Consider the following 20,107-nt stretch of genomic DNA (forward strand, 5'->3'; position numbering starts at 1 on the left):
TAGGCAATATTATTGACATTTTTTGGGATATTATCTTCAGGTAAGGAGAGGGAAGCAGAAGTCTGGAAGGTTTTGTGGTAGAATGTAGCTAAAATCTTGGTATGTTTGCAAAGGATCCTATGTAGAGGGTCCTAGGACTAGGAAAGTGCATAAACGAGGAATTAAGAAATGGCTTGTTCCATATTCACCCATTTCTTTCCAGATTTATGTTTGCACCTTTCCAACACACAGAAAACAAAACTATAATTTTAGTATAGATTTAGGTCAAGGGGAGCCCTTTTCCTATATTAAGTGTACATTAATAAGCATAGTGTGTTTAAGTTGTGTTGGACATACATTGGACCAAATAAATTTATTCACAAGAACTTTTTGAAAAAGGTGTCAGTAACTTGGTCTCAGAGCTGCTGCAGTGGGAATAACAGTTGGGGGAGAATGTTCTATTTGATAATATTGTACCTCCCTACCCAGGAGAATGATTGCTGTTTTACCATAGTAAGGTCTTGTTTTAAAGTGGTGATCAAAGGAGCACTGATAGGTTGATAGGTCTGAGACAAAGGGCCTAATTTATTAAAGCTGTCCAAGACTAGATAGGATACACTTCATCAGTGAAACTGGGTCATCCAGCAAACCTAGAATGGATTTCGTCAAATTTGCTAGAAAATGTTTTGAATCCTGGATCAGATCCATTCCAGGTTTGCTGGATCACCCAGCTTCACTGATGAACGTGTATCTTTTCCAGTCTTGGAGAGCAGTGCTAAAGTCACTAGGTAACTGTAGACTGAAATTTTTAAGGGCCCAACAAAATAAGAAGACTGACTGTTGCCTTTGCATCATATTCCAAGTTAGCTTTACACCCCTAGCTAAGAATTCTGGTAATTACAACAGAAGTTAGATAAATTGCCATACAATTGAAACACAGTGATAAACTTTGGTGTTGGACACCTCTGAAGATAAAGATTAGATCTGCACATGTTGTGATAATTATATGTAAAAATGTTTTTTTTGTTCTGACTGTAAGTAAGAAAGGTTAAAAGGTTAATGTAAATAAAAAGAACAAAGGAGGGTAGTCCTGGTTGAGGCCTTTTGTAACGGGAAACGGTTCAGAGATGACATGTACAGAAGCTAAGGGTTTGGAGTATAGAATAATATTCTATCCTCTCATATTTAGACCCAGTCCAATGGTCTCCATGAAATAAGGAATGAATGACTAGTCAACTTTCTCAAGGCCTCCTCAGAATCACCTGATGGTAATAAAGCAAGAAAGGCCTTTCACCGGGTCAAGTAAATAACATTCAGGGCACAATACTCCCCAGGCCTCCCTATAGGGCATAAATCACACCTGGTCGATTATTTTCTATGAATGGGGAAACACACCATAAGCCAGGATCCTTACAAAGAGCTTAATGTGTAGAAAATGTAGGATATGGGTCATATTTAGAATTTATTATTCCTGCAGGGGGGGGGGCATTTTCATGGTAAATCAAAGAACAAAATGTATTGAAAAAGTACAATATGAGTTGGGTCTGAAAGGGTCTTCAGAGGAGAGAAAAAACATCTGGACCTCGCTTACCAGATGTGGTGGTTTAGAGGGTATAGCCTAGTTCTGTGGAAGTTATAAGCTGTTCCTACAGCCCTGAGTCAGCTTTATACATCTGGCTGGGGTCGTGATGACTCTTCAATTGTGATCCATGCCTAGAGGAACATAGATTGTGTGGCATATATTTGTTGGAATGTAGCAGCTGGAGTGAGTAAAAGGTTTTATTGTCAGGAGAAATTTAATGGAGTTAATGGACATGTAATAAATATGCTAGGGCCCTTCTGTACTAGTTCCCATATTCAAAGACATGTTGTTGTCAGGGTTGCCTTGATCATCCTTAGGTCATAGGAAAGTTACTTAATCATGAGAGTTCAGGTATTATATCCTTGATTTGCTTATTTTGTAGAAATTACCAGGCTGAGAATCTTTTGAAGGAGCTTGGTGGAGGACATGCTTTATCAGAACACATCCTATGTAGGATATGTTAGCTCCCATACAACTATTGGAGTAAGGTTTAGGGTAGTATTTTCAGTTATTTTTTCTTGTTAGTTGCAACAGATGGATCGTACAACATTGATTTAATCAAATGCCATTGTCGAGGGATAGTGAGCAAACCTTTAATAGATAAGTACAGGGATTAGGGAGCATGATCTGGGAGGGATATTCTTTCAATCCGGGCATACTTTTTAGACATGTCAGAGTAGAACTGGTGGGTATGTGAGTAGAATGTATATGTTAGGTCCTGTATACAACAGACATTGGAATTTAGATGTTGGGAATAGCAGTTCGTAATTCTTCAACACAAATTAATCAAATCCTAATTCATAATAATGCAGTATAATTTTACTGACATCAAGTAATAACAAAAATATATCTTGCTGAACTAGAATTTGTCAATAATTTAACAAGTTGATCAGATGTAAAAATAATTATTGTTGTCACTTACCCTTTCTGCTGATTGTGCTGTTCCAAAAAATATTGGAATAAATGCTAACCAAATGATGCAGGTGGTGTACATTGTAAATCCAATGGGTTTGGCTTCATTAAAGGTTTCCGGCACTCCTCTTGTTTTAATGGCATAAACAGTACATGTAACCATTAATAGAATACTGTAGCCCAGGGAGCAGATTAGGGAAAGTTCTGAAATGTCACATTTGAGAACACCTCTGGCATTTTCTGGGTCAGGTGTTCTTTGCTCCCCTTAGTCTACTATTACATGGGGTGGGTCTACTACAAACCATATAAAAACTCCAAGCAACTGAACTGATACAAGACTGAAAGTAATTACCATTTGGGAGGCAGGGCTTATACATTTAGGAGCAGTCACCGATTTCTTTCCTTGCTCAAATATTCGATGAATTCTATTTGTTTTTGTGAGCAATGCAGCATAACTGAAACACATGCCAAGCCCAAGGAATATACGCCTTAAGGAGCAAACCACCATATCAGGAGTTCCAATCATTAAAAAAGTAATAGCATAACACAGGAAAATCCCAGTGAGTAACACATAGCTCAGTTCACGTCCAGATGCTCTCACAATAGGTGTATCATTGTACCGCACAAAGGTGACTATTACAAATGTTGTTGCAATTATTCCCAAGATGGCAATGAATACTGGAACAACCGCCCAGGGAGAGTGCCATTCAAGTTTGATAATAGGGATTAATACACAGCCAGTCCGGTTTGCATTTGGCTTTTGATCTAAAGGACATAGTTCGCAGGTCAGCTCATCTACTTGGTAATGATAACCTTCACAGCGTTCACAGCTCCAGCAACATGGGACTCCTTTCACAGTTTTCTTTCTTTCTCCAGGCTTACACGGCAGGCTACAGACAGATGCAGGCTGTGTATGTTCTTTGCTTGTCCACTGCATATCTTCCACCTGAAAGAATAAAACATTATTAAACCTTCTGCAACATCTGCATTTCTAATTTTAGCACACTGTACTGAAATTGTGTGTTTAAGAAATAAAATTGTAAAATATTTACTTTTATCATGAAATTCTAGAAAAAAATATTGAACAGTGAAAAACTGACAGCTGTATTTATAGCTATTTCCTATTTAAGCATATAGGTAAATATGAATAATAATATTTAACCACCTGGGCGTTACACTGATGTCTAGATTTCTGTACCAAAAGCGTTACACTGTTTTTCATGAAATTTTTTTTTTTTTACATTTTAGACCTGTAAGTTACAGAAATATGTCCGAACAAGGGTCTAGTAGATATCATGAATATAAAAAAAAGTTTGAAACACACAATCATGTAAAAAAAAAAATGTACTTTTAATAAAATCCTATCCTATTTTTTTTGCATAGAAATTTTTGTTTATATTGTGGGCTTGTAATTCTTAGGGTTAACTCCCAGGTATGATAATTATATTTATTTATTATATTAAAATCATAAATTATAATATAATACATAAATATAAATAATAATTTAAAACAATAATGAAATAATAGACAACAATGTAATCTAAAAATAAAATTAAAAATGTACTTTTATTTTTATTTCATTTTGTGTGGTGTTTTTGTACTGTAAAAACCATTTAAAAGCAGATTACATTGTACTCTGTTTTTAAATTTCCCTCCCTGACACACCCCCATACATCACCAATCACATCACTGGAAGATGACTCATCCTCCGAGTGATGTGAGGAGGGGGATTTCCCTGCCCTGCTCACACAGACACAGACAGAGACGATGGACGCTGGAAGCTGCTGGCATCTCCGGAGAGATGCACAGCACAATGCAGGATTTCTGTATTGTGCTATACATCTCACTGCAGATGCCAGCAGCAATAGCAAATCTTTTATTGCTGCAAGAGGAGCTGCGGACACTGGGTAAGTATTTCCTTTCAGTTGTAATCCGATTGTCATACAATGTATGACAATCGGATTGCAATATAACATTTGTTTACATTTAACCACCTGGTGAGAAAAACTCGGGGTTAACGATAATCTTTTCATAAATATACCAGGGTTCCATGGAAAATCTGAAAATTATTGTATGGGTTCCCTCATGGTACAATGGTCAAGAAAGGCTGGACTGATTGATTGTAGGTGTTTTGGAATTGAATTGGAGCTTTTCCAACCTTGTATCAGAACATGGAATTTGAGTATTCCATCTTCTGATTCTACATTACTATTCCTGTCATTGACAACCATAGTAGGCTACTAAAAGATAATAACTGCCATCATCTGTGGTCACATGGGCTGAACCATACCACACCTGGTATTAGCAGGTATAGTTCTGTTAATTAAAAAATACAAATTGCAACTCAAAATGTTTAATTGCAATCCGATTTCTTGGCTGATCCAACCAGATTTTATTTTGGTGGAACCCCATATCCCCATACCTTTTTCCTAGAATTTAATAAATGCAGACAGATGTTTGTCCCAACATAATATTAGGCAGCATGGTGTCAGTTACTGTATAAAATCCTCACTGTGAGTTAATCACAAACAAAACAAAAATAACTTTTTGGTGCCTAGACATTCATTAACTTTTGGGGCCAGCTGAGCTTTAATATGCAAAAATAAACAACTGCAGGATTGTCTTGGTCTTAAAAGAGTTACAAGAGCTTGCAGAACAGCAAAAGATTTCTTCTGCAAGTCATTGGAACTGCTCCCTCCCCCCCATTAGCCTCCCTCCTGCACACGAGCAGGGAGAAGCAGGGAAGCCCTGTTTGTATCTAGGAGTCGTCCATATGTCGGATATCCTTAACTCAGGGACTACCTGTATAAAGGTTTAAAGAACACCATTGGGAAATTCACTCTGCTCACTTTGCTGATGTTGCTTGGATTTTACATGTATGATGGTGTGTACAAATATGTGGAGCAGATGCTATAGCCCGGAAGAATATTTTCACAGCACATCTGTATACTCAATAAAATAATAATAACAGGTCACTTGCCACCAAGTTGTACTCTAGCAGCAAATATGTGTACATTATATCCACGAATGACTCTTTTTATTGCTAACTATTCTCCTCTATATTATCCATGTTCCAGGCAAAAAACTACCTTGTTTTACTGCACCCAATCTATCCACATGGCTGGCAGGTTTTGGATGTTTATACTGCACTGGAATTCTATCTGCTATTTCAAACTTGGCAAATTGGTTAGGGACAAGGAATGATTTAATAACACTATTTCTGTTTCTTAACTTTACCTTATATCTTCTTCAACATTCTTTATTCACTTTAATTTTGTCATGCTTATAATCTGTGTTATAGGAGGATAATATCCTAGTTTACAAATCAAAGCAATTGTGATTCTTTATTTGTGGGTTTCTCTTTTCTGGGGAATTCTGCATGCATATAGCCAAGAGAATAAAAGGTGGGAGTAATTCTCCAAAATAAGCATGCAGAGGTCAATATAAAATGGACAGAGCATCTCATCATTCCCTACATTTTCATGTGTGGATTCAGCTTAGCTACTGGAAATGCATTGATGTTTATACAGACAAACAAATCAAGCTTCTGTATATAAACTGATATACAGCATTCATTTTTCTTTAATTACACTAAAGCTTCACTATAATATAGACTGAACATTAACAAAGCTTTCTAGAAGATAAAAGGAACAGGTGTCAAAATATATACAAAACAGAAGTTTGTATAGATATGCATTGTATAATAAATACAAACCTTTATTCATATGTGTACTGCAATCAGCTATACCCATGAATACGCTACTTGCCTCAGTACAATATAACTAACCATTGTCATTCCTACTTTACAATCTTTTTTTCAGCCTTGTGTAAATAAAACATTTTCCATAAGACTTAACAACATGATTTGCTAAATCTAGAATGAATCCACTAAATAGCTACTGAATCTAAATAATAAACTAGGATTGCCAGATATGTTTGGTGATAGTGTAACACCGAAGCACTACACTATTTAGATTTACATAGTACCATGAGCCAAAATATTAATTATTTAATAGTATCTTCAACACAAATCTGGAGTTCAGCACTGGAAAGCTAAAAGACTGGAATAAAAATGCCTATTCCAAATTATATGTAGACATTTAATTACAGCTCTTCTATGAAATGAATAATGCTACTGCATCTGTAATTACTTATTATTAATATCAATATTCATTTTATTAGAGTACTCAATTAATGCATTTAAAAAAATGACAATGTGTTTGTGGATTTTTTTTTTCATAAAATGTGCTGTTTTCCAAAACATTTTCTGACTTTTATAACCCAGCATAATAAAGTTGTGTTTTCTTATACAGGTACTGCTTAAAGGACCAAATTATAAGTAATTAAATCACATATCAGAGTCATTGCATTTCCAATCTTTTCATATATTTATTAATATATCCAGTTTACATCATACTCAGAAATAGCAGAAATTTGGGGTGACCAATATATTATTTTTTTTAAATAGAAAGAACTGGAAAATCAATATCTCTGTGATGATACACTGTAATTAGACCTAAAGACTCCCTGCCAGAAGTGTGAAATACATTGCTAGAGTTTCTGAACTTAATAGACTATCACATTTAATTACATTTCTAGACATCATACATAGCCAATAAAATGGTTTCTACTTTTAATAAATCATTTTTTTAATACTTGAACAAGGTCATATAGCACTTCTTCTTCAAATAATATATTATATCATTTTTCTGTAAGTAATAATGCTCATTTATACATGACATCATACCAAGTCATATTCTGGCTTGAACATAAGATAAATTATCTTGAGGAACACCATGCATGTATTTTATCTATTCACTATCCTTCTCTCTCATATGCAAAATCATTGAAAATGTTCCAAACACCAATAATAGTGAGACTTAGAGAGTTGGTGAAATTTCCCTAAATGTAAGATTCCTTTTTTGGTCACTTTTAAACATTCTCTTCATTCACTTTTAAACATTCATAGTCCAATGTAGTTCCAAAATCAAATATCTTGTAGCTCAGTGGTCACCAACCTTTTTGGACCCACGAACCACTAAATTTACAGACTCCAGACTGTGCATGTGCGGGGAGTCAGTTGTCACTCAAAGGGGAAGAATCTCCCCCCATAGTGACGTCATTACACCAGAACCCGCTCACTCTCCCATCGCAGGTCCGAGCCTTCCCTGCATTCCGTGAGGGAAACTTGCTGCGCCCTGCCAGTGGGGTCCTTCTCCTGACCCCACTCGGGGGCGCACTGGCCGGAGCCGCGGACCAGAAATCAAATATTTCTTGCAGACCACAAGTTGGCGACCACTGATTTAGCTAATAAAATAATTTTGGCTACTGAATAACTGCTGGTACAGCATATAAACCCCTAAAGTATAGTTTGTGTTAGCACAACATAAGAAAATTCACATTTTTATATTTTCATATTATGCTTGTCATGAAATATATGAGATGAAAAATATATGCACATATATCCATATCACATTTATCTATAGATATACGGAAACCAGCATAGAATCAATAGGACTATAATCTTTCATATGTTCATACTCTGGAAACTCTCAGTTATTTCTGCCGATAGAATTTTATGAGCAGGTAGAGGAAACACATTTCATAGGCAAACTATGAACTAGTACTTTTAAATATATAGCTACAGTAAACATAAGTGTATGCTTCCTTCTTTCAGCTCTAATGTAGGGAATATGATAACACTATCAGGAATTGGTTCACAAAAACAAATGAAATGTGCTTAAATATTTAAGTAGCTTAGCAGTGTATATTAAGGTAAGAAATCCTTTGGTGCAGATGGCTATGACAAGAGAATTATTGTACAATACATTGAACTTTCCTATCTGCAAAGAATTTTTTTTAAAAATCCTATTTTACTGTTGGTCTAAAACAAACAGGATTTCAAGCCTGCTTCTAACATCTTCCATTCATAAAAGGTTTACTGAACTGAAAAATAATGTGCTTTATGTTGCTTTCCATAAGTGTATTCCCTCTGCACTTCCATTCAATTGCTTCATAAAATGCATTATTTTCAACATGTAGTAATTTTTGAAACACATTATCTAAGAAGTAGAAACTATGAAAAACAATTTTCATGTTTAATTTAAGTTCCACTAGAATATCAATTCTTGATCCAATGAATTGGTATTTCTTCTGCCTCTTGAACAGTTCTTATTGCATAGACTCATTTAGTCTGTGAAACTTGTGAGCTAAACTCTAGAGAAAACCTGTATTTTCACAAAATAGATTAAAAAATACATTTGAGGTACATCTTTTACCCACAGACATTGTCTTTAGCAGTGAGAAAAATCATATGAATAGTACTTATCATGTGGTGCTTTTGAACACCTAAGCCATTCCCATAGGAGGATACTGTCTGCATGGAGTTCTGAGCTATAGTTCAACCAAGGTATTTCAGAACAGACAGAAGCTTCTCCTATGGGGCAATCAAAGTGATCATTTCCACTTAAGACTCTTGCATATTTCACCAAGTAAAGGCTATGTGCTCAATGTATTCAAAGTTAAGCAGAAATAAATGTAGCTATTATTTGTAGAAAGAAAATATTTCACAGTGGTAGTTAAAGGGAAAAGCAGCTACATAGACTACCAGCATAGGTATACAGGGAATGGCACCAGTAAGGTCAAGATATAAATAAACTATAAACTGAATCCCTGTTTTGATTCAGAATTGGGCAGAATGGACTGCTAAAAACTAGCTATAATATTGCCTATTTGGTATACTTTATCAGATGTATACCACCATAATGTGGTAATGCAGACCATTCATAATAAAGGAACAACCAATGTACCAAAAGCTAGAAATACTGGTGAGTCAAAAGAGAGATGTGTAGGTAGGCAGGTTGGTAGTTGATTCAGCCTATTGCTAAATTACAGGTTTACTTTAATCTCTTCCAATTAAACCATAATTAACATCAAAAGCAACAGAAATATTAGATGTCAACCTGGAAAGCAAGAGTGGTCACACCAAATTAACTTAAAGTCACAGTGAGTCACATTGATCTTAAGCTTACTAAGTACTAACCCTACGGACAAGCTTAAAGTACTAACCCTACGGACAATCAATCTTTTCCTTAGCATAATGTCCTATGCTAGGTTAGTCAGGTAAATTACTAAAAGTCAACTCCTTTAGAAGCCAGACACCATAACTTCTCATGGCTGCTCTTTCCTAAACCAGGTTGTCAGAAATGATCCCCAGAAATGATTAGGAACCAGTCGGAGTTGTCATACATAATGTGATCACTATGACATTGTGATACCATCCAGGCTGTAGGATTCAGTGATAAATATGGAAGCTGCAGGTAAACAGCATCATGGTGACAATCTTTTTTAGTTGCCAGGTGCTGGTTTTGGGGGAGCTTTCCCATTTGGGGCCAACCAGGCCAACCAGTACATGGATAGTTATTGTACATGGACATAATTGATGCTATAGGTATAAAATGTTTTTAGAAATTGCCAGTGGATATGGTTTTTAAATAATGTAGTATTCCCATCTTGAACTTTCCTGAGGAAGCTGAATAAAACCTGTAAAGTGTGTTGAATGGGAAAGGGAATATGAAAAAAACAAGATTGAAGCTATTGTATCCACTGATCTGTAATATAATTGATGACTGTATTAAACATTTTAAGTGCCTTAAAAGACCCTCAGTCTCTGCAGGAGAAGTATATTTTTGATCACTAGACTTTGGGTTGTAGCACACATTAGATGTATATCCACCCCTCCAATAATAAAATTATTGGGTCCTAAATAATGTGATCACTATGTCAGTGTGATTCTATACAGGATGTAGGAATCGCTTATAAAAATAGAAGCTGCAGGTAAACATGGTTGTGATGTTGTTTTTTTTAAGTTTGATTGTTAGACAAAGCTACATTATTAATATAACACTGCATTAATTGTACAATTTTGTTTTTGTGCAGTTTTCATTTGCTTACAATAAAACAGCAGGGTATTTTGGTAATAAAGGCTGCTTTAATTAAGTTGTTATTAAATATTTAGATATGCAATTTAGTCGTTGAGTTATTGTTAACTGACACATACTAATGTTGCCACATTTGGCCTGGACAATTAAGCATTAATAACTTCCAGTCAGAAAGGGGTTAAGGAAACTAATGAAAAAAAAAATATTTTAAATGTATTGCACATTAGCTAGAATTTTAGTATTTCAGAAAAGTTAAACTACCCTGACATATATAACCAGTCAATAAAAAAAAAGTAGGATTGATAGCATGTAAAGCCACTTGGTACAATAATAATATCAATGTTTTTATTATTACCTACCGTTTTATTTATTTAATTGCAATATTTGCTAAATACATTGTTTTTGACTTATGCATTTTATTATATTGTAATATTACTAACTGTATTTAAGATGTTAATATATATTTGCATGTGTATTTGTTCTTTCTTTCATTGCTGATCAGTTGGTCATTATTGAAAGATGACATTACAGAGACTTAAGCTACCTACACACTTCCAATTATTATCGTTGGAAAACGAACGACGAACGATCCTGCACGATATCTACGAACGATCGTATAGCACCGATCCTGCACATAGAGATAACGACACGATCGTTCGTAGATATTGTACACACAATAGATACTATCGTTTGAGCGATAGAGGAACTATGTGCACGACAGGAAAGTGAACGAACGTTCGTTCATTACGCATGCTCACCCCATGGACGATCAACGAACGAGCGTACACACGAACGATGTTCACCGATCGTCGTCCAATCCGATCCGCCGGTCCTGTCGTTCGTTTCCAACGACTTTCCTCGTTCGTCGGCGTCGTTGGTTACTTTTTTACGAACGATTTTTTGCCCAATCGATCGTTCGTCTTTCGTTTTGAACGATAAAAATTGGAAGTGTGTACGCACCTTAAGTAAAGTAGTAAGTAAATATGTTTAACTTCCTTTGTCTACATGGATATTTGTCTTTCAGAAGTTTGCAGTTCCCTAGGGATAGTAATCTAGTCTTGCTGGGTTGTGCCAGATATCAGGCCATTGTATGGTAAACTATATTAGTTTCTTAGAAAGCCTATTTTAGTTTACACTTATACACATACATTTATAAACTTCCCGCCTGTTGGCTGCAACTGAATTTTACCCTCAAATATGTACTGAACATCAAAACAAAGAAAAATGTATATAAAATAATCCTTCTAACAAAGGTATTTGTAAACAACAATGTAGTTAAAAAACAATACCACAACAAAATCAGAGTCACAGTAATTTGAAGGATTACCCATCTTCTGCAGGAAAAAGAGAAAAATATTTACATTGCCAGTTGCATATGCAGCTCCACGGCTGCACCAATTGCTGTGCTGATTCTAAATGAACTAGCGGTTTAACACTTGAAAGGAAACTTCTCTTTTCCACCCTATTCATATTAAATGGTCAACCACATGAGATGCTACATCTAAAGTCTCAACCATGGGTTTCATTGAGGGTGTGAGGAAACATTTTCTGCAGGTTTGAATGTAGCCTTAAGGATTGACTGAAGATACTTTTGTGAAAACATTAGGTTGAGTTTAGGTGACAGGTCACATACTGCTTTATCAGTTTCTGTTGGTGTTATATTTTACATTGTATATGATATATGTTACCATAATATATGTAATGATACTGTTACCATATTAAAGTGACCTGCACCATCACCTCTTTGTATGTGTTGCTTTAAACTTGAGCAGATGTTCTATATTTTGGATGTGAAGTTTTTTATTGTCTAACATTAACATAAATATTATCCCATACTAGAGTTGTGCTGATCAGTTGACCACATGAGAACATGAGACCACAAGTTTTTACTATGTGGTGAGTTTATATTTTGTTTATCTGGTGGTGGTAATGGCTACCTCTCTTGTCTACAATAACAAGTAGACCTCAGTAACGTCTGCAAAGAGGAATATTTGTTGTCTATTCTATTTTTAGTTCCTTTATATTTTTTATTTTATGTGTGATAATGTTTTAATACCAATGGTTTTTAGCACTAAATTTAAATATTCAAATTTAGGATGGACTTCCTAAAATTAATAATTAAAAAATTAAATTATTAAATATTTCTTTAGGCATACATTTCTCACCTGCTATCACACAAGAAATGCATGTGATATGTTGGAGTGAATGTTAAGCATCCAGCATTTTACTACAATAATAATATATATTTTAGTTTAATATATCACCAAAGAACTTACATTAAGGTGTAATTGATTTGTCCAGTGTCCAATGACCTTGTATTCCGTGGTCTTGTTTACTATTTGGTACTGATAAATGTCATAGCGTCCAGGAGCATCTCCATTTTCATTGTAAGTGACTGGTGTTCCAGCGCTCCCTGAAAAAATAATATAGTTATAGGATGCATAAAGCCATTTCTCTGGTAGCAAAAACAAACAGTTTACCTGAACAGTTAGCTGTAATAACATCCTTATCATTTTGCTTACTTTTCCATTAAAGACAGAAATGGTTTTCTACAGTATAACAAAACCGTATTGATATTAATACAAACTATATTAAAATGTTTAAAAACATATTTTTTCCAAAAGTCCTAGAGAATTTAGGACATTTTCAGCAATGTTTTGGCTATGCACATTTTACATTTTGCCAATTGTGGTCTACCCTAATTAATTATGCATAGTTCTTGGGGAAAGAAAGGAATTTACTTGGTAGTAGTTTTTGATTCACTTGTATCATACATATACATGTATAATCTTTCTCTTTGGTTTTTGATTGGAATAAATAGTAAAAAGAAACTAAAATGCATCTTCCTGTAATTTGTCCCAGTGCAACATTTCCATATTTGCATACCCCATATATATACCCTACAATGTAATCCACACATTCTGCTGAATAAAATGGTAAAGCATTAATGCAAAATGTATGTAATGTGTTAAAATGGTAAAACACAGAGTAAACATTTTACTTATTTCCCATTTGCTATGTTGCATCTCTTGCTGGAAAAATAGTCGTAGGGTACATATTAGCACAATGGGTCTTTTTCTCTCACAATCATTAAATGACAAAACCATTGCATCCAGACTACATTTGGCACTTGCACAATAAACAAAAATGTTATCCAGACCATTTAAAATCATGCACACATTTAAAAAAATGCAACACTCTTGCACCACATGTATTTACATGAGACCAAATCCAAACATTGCACTTGTGCACCATCAAATTAATCCTAATACAGGTTGACAATCAAAAATCCGCCCATCGATAAGCTGGTTCCTTCAGTTACCTATTTTCAATACAGGAACTGCATTACACTGTTTGGCTACTGATGTTTTGATGGCACTGTTCTGAGCATATATCAGAAATGAGCAACTTAAATTTTTATTTTGATGTATAACTAAATCCTTAGTTCAGTACAACAAAGAAAATAAAATAAAGACAATTTATAAATCAAAAACAGTTATTAATGCCATTCAGAACAGTGGGTTCAGGCCTGAATGTACACCAAAGTCAATCTTTCAGTAAACTCATTGAGATCTGCAGACAGACAATAGTTACTTTTTTCTATTTCACACATTTCTTTATGAAATTAATGATTTTCTATATTTAATGTATATTGTAACATTTTTGACACATATTGATGGTTAGCTAAAACTTTACATTGTATATTTGAAAAAAAATATAGAGCGTGAATAATTATTTCAAGATGGACATTCTGAAATGTTTCCAGCTGGCAAAAACTAATTAGTAGATAACACAGATAAGAATAACTGCACAGGGATCAGAGTTCTTTCTGTTTGTCCATATTGGAAAATCATTGTGTCTTTGGTCATTATTTCTTATTTTCTACATTTTTCCACTAATCTGGTGACTGTGCAACAAGATCTACTCAGCTATTACAAAACATTACATGACCCAGAGACCAGGACGTCAAAACCACTGGCATTTAAATGTTTATAATCAATGTTGTGTGTTGCTACCTCTTTTTTTTCACAATGATTCTTTACCCAATTTGCAGTTTGCATGGAAAGATATTTTTGTTATAGTCTGGGTATTGTAGTTTGTAATACATTTTACCTTTTTATAATCCATTTGTGCTCATGCAAAACATTTCTTATATTTACTACATCTGACATGATGATTCTAAAGAACATCACACAGAAAAAAATTAGACACATTCTCAAACAATGTTTTGCGTTGTCTTTGAAATCTAACAGAATAAAAGAATAGGCTTGCACAATTTGGATTAGTTCCACAATACAGACTTTAAAAGTAATACTGTGACAGTAGAAATCTCTCCAAACAAAGAACTGCAGATCCGTGGTTATTGTACTGATGCTAGTCACTGATGCAAAAATAATCTTTATACCTTCTAAGATACATGGAAGCTTATTGCCTAGAGATGTATTTACCTAATAATATACTTCCCATCCTTTCATAATGAAAATCTGTAACACATGAAGTCAATTACTCTGTTCATCAAAATCCTGTTCCTTGTTATTTAATATATGACATCTGATTTTTATGTCTACTCATTTCTGAACCCAAAAAAATCCAGTTAAGCTCTAAAAAGTTGGGACTTTTTTGAGACATGCTGAGTTCATTGAAACTTTCTTTTACTTTCAGCACATAACTCACAGCTATATGAGGAAATCTGACACCATTACACTACATCTCTTACAATGTAGCTCCTACAGCAAAGTCAAATAAAATGTGACAAGCAGAATATGTAAGGTTGATTGAGCTACAAGATTTTGGATTTATTTAAAATGATGGTCAGTAGTGTAACAAAATCAAATTTAGCAGTGTAAGTAAAGTAAAAGTAGTAAATGTGCTATTAAATAGCCATTGTCTTTAAAATGTAAAATACAGCATAATGGCCACAGAAGAAATGTTCACATCATTGATTGCCTTGACTCTGCCTCCTCTGATGTGTTTATATTCATTGGGTCTGATTTATTGGGATCTCCAAGGCTGGAGAAGATACACTTTCATCAGTGAAATTGGGTGGTCCAGCAAACCTGGAATGGATTTCCTAAAAGTAATGTGCTATTTGTTAGCAAATGTTTTCATCCCTGGACCAGGTCTATTCCAGGTTTTCTGGATTGCCCAGCTTCACTGATGAAAGTGTATCCTCTCCAGCCTTGGAGAGTTTTAATAAATCAGGGCCACTGTTTGGGCATTTCCTTTTTGCTTTCCCCCTCCTTTTTTCACCATCCAACCCCTTCATTCCTTCAAGCTGATACGCCCTCCCCCTTCTTCTCCCCTTCCTCTGCCTCCACATTCCCACTTCAACTTTTTCTGCCATTCCTCCCATTCCTATTCCTCTACCTCTTGTTACTCTCTTAAATTTCTGTTCATTCCCTTTTTCCCCTTTTTAAGTAGCTGAGTTTCTGTGGCAATCTGGATTTCCCAGTTTCTTGGGCAACATTTATACATATTCAATGTAACACCTCCTGCTTTATATTTTTTGGGGGACTGGACTGCATCTTGGCACTTCCTTCCACCTTTTCTGACAGCTCTTCTCTCTCCTCTGCATCCCGAAGGCTGCTGGATGTATCTGGTAATGGGCATTCTATTGAGTGTTGTACATCATAGCATGAGTGATAGGGCTGTATCTTGTTCTATCTTGTACCTTTAGTTACCATTTCTAGTCCTGTCACAAGGCAGTACTTAAGGATCGGGACACCACTGTGGTTTACCTGTTTACCACAAGTAGTTGCACTTTTTTTTTTTTTTTTGCCTTATACTGCCTTATAGTTCCCTACTAGTATGAGCTAAGGTCTTCGATGAGATTTGCAAAAAGTAGCATCCATTTCTAGTTTTGTACATCTCCCCCTTATTTTTTAGGGTTTACAAGTATTAGTAGGTGGCACCCCTCTATGGTTTGAATAACAGGCAGAAGCCATAAATAGAGTTGAATTATTAGTGAATAACTGTAGTAATGTATAGACTTATTTTTTAAAATGTTTATGTATTTGTTTTTGTAAATGGGTGGTGACATTAAGGAAAGATTTGGGTGCAGCTAGTGGCAGTCTAAGGGTGGAGAAAGGAAGAGGAAATAACTGGCTCAGGGAAAAAAAATGTAAAATTGTAGACAACAGTAGATACCAAATACTATTTTTCCTTATTCCAGTATTAGTTCATCCTGCATCCTTTGCCACTTGTAAAAAACATTTTTTGCTTGGTTTATGTGGTAGGTAGTTCCCAAGTAAGAAATTCTTTCTCAAGGCTGAACAATATTTGGAAAATAATTTTGAAATAAACATTTTATTTTAAATTTACAATTATTGTAAAATGTTAAAACAATAAGCAAGTTGAACCCATTATTACTACCTTGCTTATGTTTTTTTATTGTCTATATTAAACTAGTCATGCTATCCTTACTAGGATATCTATTAGAATTTTTCTTGTTCTGAATGTTCTCATTTTTTATCCCTTATACATCCCCTATGCTATTCAAGTATGCAGTTCCTTTTTACCTGCATTAATTGACCTCTCTGGATATTTCTTATCCATACAGGATGGTGTCTTTTTGTCTGATTCTTTTAAAAAAAGCATGTTTGCATAAATTCCTTTACAAATGAATACATTGAAATATAGAAAAAGAATAGATTCATAGTGGTGTATTATTGTATTACTGTTATTGTTTTTCAGCTCTGCTTGAAAAACAACATAAATCCCTTTCTTATCCTACAATATCACCTACAGTAAAAATATGGTCCATAAAAGCTTGCCCTGCACTTTTGAAAACATTGTGCTTGGCTTTAAAAAATAAAAAAAAGAACCTGAGCTGACGTAATCTTAACATCATAATAAATAATAAAATTCAATGGGAGTAAAATTTAAATTGTACCAGTTGATTCACCTTCTATGATAAGATTCTTTATGACCATTGTAATCAGGTTAACCACAGAAAGTTTTTATTGTGTGTGAAAATATCACAAAGCACTGCAGCTAATAATTGAGAGCCAATGAAACAAAAAATCAATAAACAAACAGTGTCAGCCAATTTACCAGTAAATACAATACCAAGCAAAAACATAGAACATATGCAATCTGTATGTAAGTAATGTAACCCGAGCAGGGCAGACAACGCTGGATACAGCATAATGAGTGGAGATGGAGGCTAAAGTAACAAGAGAACAAATGCAAGATAACTGTTAGAATAGTGAATCATTTGGTTTATATTTTGCAAGGCAAGAACCCCTATTGTTTATCTCTACCTGATATACACACAGTGCCACCGGCAGATAAAAATGTCAACAAGACTTTTAACCACTTACCTACCTTTACATTGTCTGGTGACTGGTTTAATTGCCTTCCTGTTTCTAACAAATCCAAAGGGCGGCCTTACTGGGTAACTGGAATTTTCAATTACGGGACAGTGGGTATGAAAAGCCAATACAGGGATTTTGTTTGTGCTGCATGGATCTGTAGCCACCATAATAGGTGGACCCCCAGGAAAAGTGGACCCCCAGAATAAGTAACATTTTTCAAAAATAAATACATTATGAAACATGACACAAATCTCTTGAATTAATACACTAAATACCACCAAATACACTAATACACAAACCTCAACAATGCAAGTCTAAAGTTTTTTTATCATCAATAGATGTTAAAGGTACTGCAAAATAACATGCACAGTACAACAGTTAAGATTATACTAGAATAGTCATCTAAAAACTGAAATTGGGCAGAAATGCAGTAAAATACTTTCTGAAATTAATTCAGCATATCAAATGTAAGTCATTGGTGACTGGTTTATCATTAGATAGCAAGACTAAATATTATTTTATAGTACTGTTCCTTTATTCATTACCCTACAGAAATGGAATTATTTGCAACATGAGCACTATGTGATTTAATACTTTGCTATGGAAATTTAAGCTACTACGCTACAGCATATAATCATGAAATAACCCACTTTACATTAAGTAGTAATTTAATTTAGAATATTTCCTATTCCTCATAAAGTCTATACAGTAGGTCTAAACCTCACTGGTGAATTAAACTATACTTGATGACCTCTCATCTGATTTAATGATCCAATTAATGCTTGTTTGTCTATTTGCTTCTAGTGATTTGTGGGAGGAAAGGGAGAAGATTTTTCCCATAAGAGAGTTTGCTGTGCAGTAACATTTTTTTCATTTACGTATGACACATTTTAATAAGCATCTTACAATTCATTTTAGCCCTATATTAGGACTTACGGAAGACATATTTGTGTAAATATACACAATAAAAAACCCCTACAACTACTGATGAGTCCCTTATTGAAAATAATTTGCATATTATAACAAGTGGCTGGCTTATTTGCCTTTTGTAGTTTCTCATATGGGGACAACAATACGATCAGTTTGTTTTTCTTTTAAATTTACCATGCATATATAAATTGATATTGATATATATATATATATATATATATATATATATAAAATTACAAATAGATACTTATCACATGATGCATCTATCACAATTGGCTTTGGAAACTTGCTGGGCTGCACAAACCTGTTAGTTGTCATCCCTACTACAACATCTCATAATTATTTTATTATCTTATCTATTATAATCTATTATTTTATCTTAATGTTTATGTTATTTTTCCAATACAAACACATGCTCAATAAATGTTCTTAAAGTGTACTGGTATCAAGTGCCTAAGTATGCTACGTTTTATTTAACCTAACATTATATTATTAGCTTTGGGAGAAATATTTTTATATAATCCCTGCCCTCAAATCTAGCCTCCAGTGACATTCGACAGAAAATAAATGATTTATCTCGCCCATCACTACACTTGTTAAAACTTAAACTCCCTGCCAACAAATATAACTAAGAAGACACGGAGCACAGGGTGAGAGTATGCTCTTAATGATATATTAACTTGCAAACGCAGATAGAGATGTGAAAATATCTAACCAGTTTCACACATTAAACGTGGCTAGAGAGTCAGTCTGCTAAAGTAAATCTTTTCACAGATTCTTACATCTAACAAGGGTTAAATGTTAGAATCCTGGAAATTCACAGGTGCTCTGACAAATTAACTTCTGCCCAGCTCTCCCCTAAATGCTCTTTTTCATCTTACAGAAGTAGGCTCCTATAAAAATAACTACCTGCAGCCCATCCTAAAGATGAGAAAAAGAATCCAGTACTAAACTGTACTGTAGCTTTACCAACTCATATAGCACTGTTTTACTGTTATTTTGCTTTTTATTATGAAAGGTCAAATATTGTACACATTGATCAGCCAAAACATTAAAATAATCTGCCCAATACTGTGTAGGTCTAACTTGTGCCATCAGCTCTAACCTGACACCAAATGAATTCTGCTAAACCTCTGAAAATGTCCTGTGCTATCTGGCAACAAAACATTAGCTGCAAATCCTTTAGGTCAGATTCCCCCGTTGGCCATGGCTTCCTCAGGTAAAGAACATACAAGTACCTGTCTATTTCACATAATATAGGAAAATAGTTTTTCGGTCCTGATTTGATACTCTGATGTCCATTGTAGGTGGTGGAGGTGGGCAGGGGTCTGTATGGTCTACATAGCCTTATATGCCATCTCTTCTGTGCTCTTCTGCGGGACTAGACCAGATATGATAGCTTCCCTTCCCTGGACATTTAAATTTGGGTGTTCATGGTCTTTTCACTT

At 34.7% G+C, this 20,107-nt stretch overlaps 1 protein-coding gene and 1 long non-coding RNA gene across 2 annotated transcripts in view; one reads left to right on the forward strand and one right to left on the reverse strand.

Moving 5' to 3' along the window:
* The window catches only part of GRM8 (glutamate metabotropic receptor 8), a 500,467-nt gene that overhangs the window by 47,932 nt on the left and 432,428 nt on the right, over positions 1-20,107 (reverse strand). The window contains 2 exon segments of the mRNA XM_072401591.1: positions 2,484-3,419; positions 12,690-12,826. Coding sequence (XP_072257692.1) covers positions 2,484-3,419; positions 12,690-12,826 — 1,073 coding nt within the window.
* Positions 1-20,107, forward strand: part of LOC140324044 (uncharacterized) — a 134,771-nt gene that overhangs the window by 39,216 nt on the left and 75,448 nt on the right. The window lies entirely within an intron of this gene.

The sequence above is a fragment of the Pyxicephalus adspersus genome, chromosome 2 (assembly GCF_032062135.1).
Source record: "Pyxicephalus adspersus chromosome 2, UCB_Pads_2.0, whole genome shotgun sequence".
Lineage (NCBI taxonomy): Eukaryota > Metazoa > Chordata > Amphibia > Anura > Pyxicephalidae > Pyxicephalus > Pyxicephalus adspersus.